General features: G+C 46.0%; 1 protein-coding gene across 1 annotated transcript; it reads left to right on the forward strand.

The window, feature by feature from the left end:
- Window positions 1-869: 869 nt before the first annotated feature.
- Window positions 870-6,682, forward strand: LOC103566444 (cell adhesion molecule CEACAM6-like). The gene is made up of 3 exons (XM_008542865.2): window positions 870-993; window positions 1,907-2,266; window positions 6,565-6,682. The coding sequence occupies exons 1-3, from the start codon at window positions 930-932 to the stop codon at window positions 6,627-6,629; spliced, it is 489 nt and encodes a 162-aa protein (XP_008541087.2). The 5' UTR covers window positions 870-929; the 3' UTR covers window positions 6,630-6,682.
- The last annotated feature ends 576 nt before the right edge of the window (window positions 6,683-7,258 follow it).

A 7,258-nucleotide genomic window follows, 5' to 3' on the forward strand; every position in this document is an offset into this window, starting at 1 on the left:
AAATAATTCCCTAGGTTTGGGGAATCCTCGGTGTCTGTGAGTGAGGTGTTGACAGACCCAAGGACAGGACACAGCAGTGGACAATGCTGGTGGAAGGCAGGTCATCTTCTCAGGGGACATGGGTCCCCATCAGCCTTGCTGTTGAAAGTGTGCTCCACAGGCAGGTGTGATCAGCATCACTTGATAGCTTGTTAGATGCAGACTCTCGGGTCAACATCAAATGTGCTGGGTAAGAATCTGCATTTTATTAGAAAATTCTGACTCTGAACAGGAGAAGGGGAGAGACCACTCCATCCTCCAAAAATGGTGCACAGTCTGGCTAAGTACCCACAAACATGCACAGCTGCTAAAGTAGCACTTCTATTGTGTCACCTGGACATTCCCAATCTTTATCAAGTTCCTCAGCTGATTCCAATACACAATGGTGCTGACATCCCTGTAACAAGAGTTCCTGGTGGAGCCTCTTGGCTCCTCTTCTTAAGGGAGAAGGAAGAAGGGGATGAGAGAGAAGAAGAGTGACTATGCACGCTGATCTGATGCTACGGGACAGCCCGGGACATGACGCCTTGGATTTGTGCTTGTCCAAACAAGGATGTATGTGTGTGTGTGGTGGGGTGGTGGTGGTGGTTGGGACTCCCTGTTGAAGACGGCAGAGGAATCAGCGGTTCCCAGGACCAGGAATACAGATAGAAGGGCAAGAGAAACAAAGGACAGGGGAATAAGGAATGAGAGGAAGGAGCAGAAGTGTCCTTGACAGAGACTCCACCCCTGCCCTCATGACCTGGCAAAGCACTCCTGCCCAAGAGGAGGCTCAGGACAGAGGGAGGAAGCACAGCAGAGCTGACACCTGGTGGGCAGCAGTGCTTCCGAGCTTCTCTGGAGCCCAGGCTCTTCTCACAGAGGGAGGGACAGAGCAGGCAGCAGCCACCATGCAATCCCTCTCAGCCCCTGCCCACAGAGGGTATGTTCCCTGGAAAGGGCTCCTGCTGGCAGGTAAGAGGGGATGATACCCTGAGAGTGGGTAGAGATGGGAGGATAGAGACGGCTGTGGTCTCTTAAGGAGGACAGGGGTTGGAGAGGGGCTAGAAGACTTCTGTTTGGACGTGATAGGAGAGGACATGGGAGCAGAGTAAGATCGGTGGAGGGGGCTCAGCAACAGGTCAATTTCATGATCTGGAAGTGGTGAGGGCCAGGAATATCTCAATTGCTCTACCTTTCCAAGTTAGTTATCACGGATCAATAATTTTTGAAAATAGATTACAATATTAATAATTTATTTGAGGATGACACCATTAAAAACTTAACTAGGGGCACTAAACATTGCCCTTCCCCATCACTAGAAATTGGCAAATAAATACCAGGATGGGGGAGCCCTCAGAAGACTTGTTCTTTCATCCACAGGTGTTCCCAGTCTTTTCCAGGCACAAGGGGTACGACAAGATCAGCAGATCCCTGCCCTCAGGAGCTCACATTCTGTGGGGATGAGGAGAGATATGCAAAGACATCTAGAATGTGAGGTCAGGGACTCACATTGTCATGAAGGGAAGAGAGCAGGGAGAGGTGAGAAAGTGAAGATGGAGGGTCTTCAGAACAGATGGTCAGGGAAGGCATCTCCCAAGGACACCTCTGAAGTTGCAGGGTGCTGAGGGCAGTGATGGAGTGAGCCAGGCAGACCTCTGGACAAGAGGATTGGGAACAAAGGAAATAAGCTCAGAGGGGCTGAAGAAATGGTACATGCTGATGACCTTGACCAGTAGAGAAACACACACACACACACACACACACACACACACGCACGCACTACAAGTCTAAGAGAAGAAGAAACTTTCTCAAGACAGAGGGCCTCATCTTTGCATCCCAATCCACAAGTCTAAATATTGATCGATCTCTCTTTCTTCCCTCCTAGTCTCACTCTTAAGCTTCTGGAACCTGCCAACCACTGCCAAAATCACTGTTGAATCGTTGCCGCCCAATGCTGCTGAAGGACAGAATGTTATTCTAGTTGTCCAAAATCTGCCCAGGAATCTTCTAGGCTATAACTGGTTTAAAGGGAACAGACCAAGTCCCAAAACCGAAATTGCACATTATGATATAGACAGAAAAACATTGATCCCAGGGCTTGCATTCACTGGCCGAGAGGCAATATGCCCCTATGGATCCCTGCTGTTAGCGAATGTCACCATGGAGTACGCAGGAAACTACACGGTGTTTGTCATAAAGAGACGTCTGCAATATGAAGTAGCAATTGCACAGCTCCACGTACACAGTGAGTGACTCCTCTCTGATCTCTGGGTGTTGGATGGGGTGAAGTCTACTTCACACAGAGAATTTACTGGCCTTGACTGTGCCTAAATACCCCTCTGCATTATGTCCCATGCTGGGATTTGAGCATTTAGTGCAGGACACAAACAGGGGAGATGAACTTCAAAAGATGGGAATTCATTTTTGGGAATCAGACTGTTCAAACTTTCCCTGTGGAGATGAGGACCAGTCTGATGGGAATAACCCAGCAGAAGGAGATCAGTCTTGGTCCAGCCCTCTGGCTCCTCCCTGAGACCATGACACTGAGAAAGATCCTGCAGGGCTTGAGGATCCCTGGGATCCTCACAGAAAAGTCCAGCCGTGGACAACCCTGCTCAGAACCCTGTCCCAGGCTCCCGACTCCAGTGACTCTGGGGAGCCTGTGGCAGGGTTGGATTTTGGTATCCCGGGCAGGGCCAACTGGGAGCAATGATTTCCTGGCAGCCTGACTTCCAAAGCCCCTGAGCTTGTTACCATCCAGGTCTCAGCCCCAAGAGCCACATTTAAGCAGGGGCAGCGCCTGACTCTTGACCTGAGACTCAGCATGGAGAGCAGAGAGGGACAAGGCCCCCAGGCCATTAACCAACTGCTCTGTGGAATTTAGGACACTACAAGGGAAAGTCAGTCTCCCCAGGGGAGGAACAGAAGAGGGAAGATGCTGTTGACAGCTCATCCATCAGGGACCAGGCCCAGCGGCATTGTGTCTCCGAATCAAACAATAACAGATGCCATTTATTTGGGCAGCTCCTCCCTAGGAAGATTTAGTTCAGCTCCAGAGATGTTTTGAAGGTTAATTCATTGACCGCCTGGTAGTCAAACTTTTATTCTACTTCATTGAGGGGAAACTGAGGCACAGGGAGATGAAAGTAACTGGAACAGGGTCACACAGACCATGAGTCACATGACGTCTGTCTGCAGCCATAGCTCCATCCTCTCCTCCACTGGGGGACCTAATTAGGTGTCTGTGGACCCCGAGACCAGCTGTTGGTTCAGATCCTTCCTTTTTCATTGTCTGCAGCTCAGAGGGAGAGATTCTGCTCTGGGGAGTGACAGCAAATGGAAATTTCACCCGAGTTTACTCTAGAACCAAATTACCTGATCAAGAATCAGAGTCACTGCACGGAATGCCCAGGCTGCCCCCTCAGGTGGCTGATCCAAGCTCCCTGCACTGGACTTGAAATCGCTTATTTGTTTCCTAATGTGTTGGGGTCACTGCCACTGGAGGATAAGGAAAGGACTTTGTAGTCTCACTCTCCGCTCTACATCTGCAGCCAGCCCGGGCCCAGGTGTAACCAATTCTCAATTGCTTTTGATGAGGGTGAAGGAATAAATGGTAAATGAAGGAATGAATAATCCAAATTTTCTGCAGAGATTGGAATCTGGATGCAGAGTCCTTGGACTTTTGTCCACAGAGGATAGATTCTCTCACCTTGCAAGGGTTGAGACCTATGTCTCAGGTCTTTTACTGCTCTCTAGAGAAAGATTCCTTCCCGCAGTTGGGCTGAGAGCCCAGGGTATTGATCAAAACTTTCACATATGCAGGAATTTTAACTTCTGCTCAAATTTCTATCTCATAACCATGAAATGTCAGAGGGTCTGTGAGGGCCAGATCTGCAGGAAGTTCAGAGACAGAAGAGACATTATAGACCACAGGCTGAGATCAAACTCTGCTGACACAGCCAGGCAGCACCTGACTGTCCCCTCATTCTTTTCTAGATCATTCTTTGGATTCTCTGTATTATTTATTGGGTCACTGGCTCATGGCAGTTACAGTCACCAGGGAAGATCTGATCCACGTCTTTGCCATGAGGCCTGAGTAGTCACCTGACTGCTTTACTTGCTCCTGGTCCTATGTGTTATTTACTCTCAAACCACAGAGCCACCCTTATCCATCTCTAGGAGAATCTTGAGTATGGTGCCCCCAAGAAAACACACCTCACTGGGTGAAGGAGAAGTTGTAGTGGGAAGGAATCATCATTGGTTGGTCAGGCAATCAGCTGGTCAGTGAAGAACCAGGAGAGGAATGGAGGGTGGTATTGAGGGCCCGGTGGTCTCTGATTCTCCTCCTCTGTCTTTTCAAAACCCAACGCTGCTAACGTATTGACACTTGAAAAAGTCTGTGCTTTCTCCCAGACATAGAGCAGGTGGCCTTACATTCTCTGAGAGCTCAGATCCTCAGGCATTTTTTGTGAGGTCCACAAACGTGCCTTATTCTTTGAAGGACTCAGGTTGGCTGAGTGGTGAGAGATGTCAACTCTCATTTGCTCATTTTTCAGTCACATCATTTGGTTTTGTTGTTGTTGTTGTGTTTAGCAGTTCTTTCTATACTCTGGATATTGACCCCTTATTGATACGCAAATAGCTAATTATTTTCTCCCATTGCGTAGGACACTTCCACTGTGTTGATTGTGTCCTTTACTGAACTGAAGGTTTCATTTTGACAAAGTCCAATTTATGTAGTTTTTCTTTTTGTTTCCTGTGTTCTTAGTGTCATAGTCAGGAAATCACTGCCAAATCCAATGTCAGGAAGGTTTCCCCCTATATTTTCTTCTCAGAGTTTTATAGTTTTAGGTCTCGTGTTAGGATTTGATCCATTTTGAGTTAAGCTTTGTATATGGTGTAAGGCAGCAGTCCAACCTCATTCTTCTGCTTGTGGAGATCCAAGTTTCCAAACTGTTTGTTGAAAAGACTGTCCTTTCTGCATTGGATGGTCTTGGCACCCTGGTCAAAATCACTGGATCACAGGGCAGAGGATTTTTTTCTGGATCTCTATTGTCTTCGAGAGCCTTACGTCTCTCTTCTTGTCACTGCCACCCTATTTTGATTCTTTAGTTCACTGGAAAGTTTTGAAATCAGGAAGTGTGACTCCTCACGTATTGTTCTCTTGTATAAAGATTATTTAACTAGCCCCTTGGATTTGAACTTAGATGTTTCTATTACTGCAAAAATTGCATTTGAACTATGATAAGGATTATATGAAATTTGTATATAGTTTGGGGTATATTGGCATCTTAACAATATTAACCCTTCCTTTCCATGAACATGGACGTCTTTCCTTTATTTGTGTCTTATTGAATTTCTTTCCGAATGTTTGGTAGTTTTCAGTGTGCACATCTTTCACCTTCTCAGAAAAGTGTATTCCTAAGTATTTTATGCTTTTTGATGTACTTGTAATTGGAATTGTTTTCTTCATTTCTTTTTTGGACTGTTCATTGTTATTGTATATAAATGTAGCTGATTTTGAATGTTGATTTTGTTTCCTGCAACTTTGCTGAATTTGTTTATTCGTTCAACAGTTTTTTTTTTTCTGTATGTGTGGTTGTAATTTTTAAGGTTTTCTACATATAAGATTATGTCTTCTGGTAAATAGATCATTTTTCTCCTCCTTTCCAATTTTGATGCCTTCTATTTCTTCTTCTTGCCTCATTGTTGTGGCTAGGACTCCTGTACTATGTTGAACGAGTGGTGAAAGTAGCATCCTTTTCTTTTTCATCATCTGAGAGGACAGATTTCTGTGTATCACCTTTGAGTATGAGTATGATGTTAGCTGTAGACTTTTTACTTATGACTGTTATCATCTTGAGTAGTTTCCATCTCTTCCTAACAGTCCCTGTCTTTTCTTAAAACCCTAACAACTTCTCTCTAGAGAGTTTCTTCCCTGTGGTATTCACTTCACAGGCCAGGAAGTAGAAGTCCTCCTTAGAGTGAGAAATCCTTTTGATCAGAAGCTCTCCAGGTCCTGATTGTGAAGATTGGGCAGGGCCATCCTCATTGTCTAATAAATTATTTAACAATCAGGTAATGCCTTCCAACTTTATGTAACATTCTCTTGGACCCAGACATGGACAGAGCTGGCAAGACTGCCTACTCCAATAAACCCAGAAGTGTCTATAGGGAAGGTGGCCTGATCTTTTATGAAGTCAAAGAAAGTTTTTGGAAAAATCAATCACATCTCGAGAGAGAAAAATTCCTCCTGGTGATGACATCATAGAATCCATTGGATGAGAATAGGTTCCTGGTGCTGATCCTACAGAGATGTCCGGGGGACCCACCAGGGTCATCCTGCGATGATATAGGAATCAAACGGGGAGGTGGTGCCCCCTTATTACAGATCATCACTTGATCAAAGGCACTCATCCTTCTGCAGGGGTCAGGGCCATCCTCTGGGTCACCTACACAGAGTGGCTGAGATCTCTGAGGAAAGAGCATTGCCCCATGCCCCAGGCCCACTCTCTGTAACTCATCTCCACTGTTTCTCTACAGAGCCAGTGTCAAAGCCCTCCACTGGAATCGTCAAAAGACGTAAACACAGCAGATACATCACATAAGGAGCCTGTGGTCCTGACCAGCCTCACAAATGACTCTGGGATCTCCATCCTGTGGTTCGTCCATGACCAGAGTCTGCAGCTCACAGAGAGAATGACACTATCCCAGGACAATAGAACCATCACCATACACCCCATTGGGAGGGAAGATGCCAAGCTTATCATGTGATGTCTCCAACCCAGTAAACTCCAGCAAAAGTGACCTCCTCATGCTGGATGTGAAATATGAGTCTGACCCTCTGGCTCTCTTACCCTTGTCTATCTTATTAAACTCTGAAAAGATTTTTTTTTCCTAATCTGTAAGATGATGATTCTGAAGCACTTTTCAGTAGAGTTGTAATAGTCAATTATCAAGGTGGAAATTCCTTAGAAGACTTGCATTCAATCAATAAATGCTCAACAATCTTATCTGACTTTGTCATTATGTTGGCTTGGGGTCACTTTCCAGTCCAGATCCTAGGTCTTGTTGGTCTCAGTTATACCATCTCCACAGTGGAATGCCAGGCAGTGCTTGTGCAATGAGAGGTGAGAGCCCACAATAAGCTCTCAGGGTGAGGTAAGGATTCTGAGCACTGGGCAGACATATATGTTGAAGGAGGAACAACTGGAGCTGTTGCAGTGAAGTTGGGGTG

This window comes from Equus przewalskii, chromosome 9, assembly GCF_037783145.1.
Source record: "Equus przewalskii isolate Varuska chromosome 9, EquPr2, whole genome shotgun sequence".
Taxonomy (NCBI): Eukaryota; Metazoa; Chordata; class Mammalia; order Perissodactyla; family Equidae; genus Equus; species Equus przewalskii.

Excerpts from the sequence above, each read along its gene's own strand:
- LOC103566444 (XM_008542865.2), top strand. The coding sequence starts at position 930 with ATGCAATCCCTCTCAGCCCCTGCCCACAGAGGGTATGTTCCCTGGAAA. Across the intron at positions 994-1,906 it reads GAAAGGGCTCCTGCTGGCAG|TCTCACTCTTAAGCTTCTGG; the intron begins GTAAGAGGGGAT and ends CTTCCCTCCTAG. Across the intron at positions 2,267-6,564 it reads TGCACAGCTCCACGTACACA|AGCCAGTGTCAAAGCCCTCC; the intron begins GTGAGTGACTCC and ends GTTTCTCTACAG.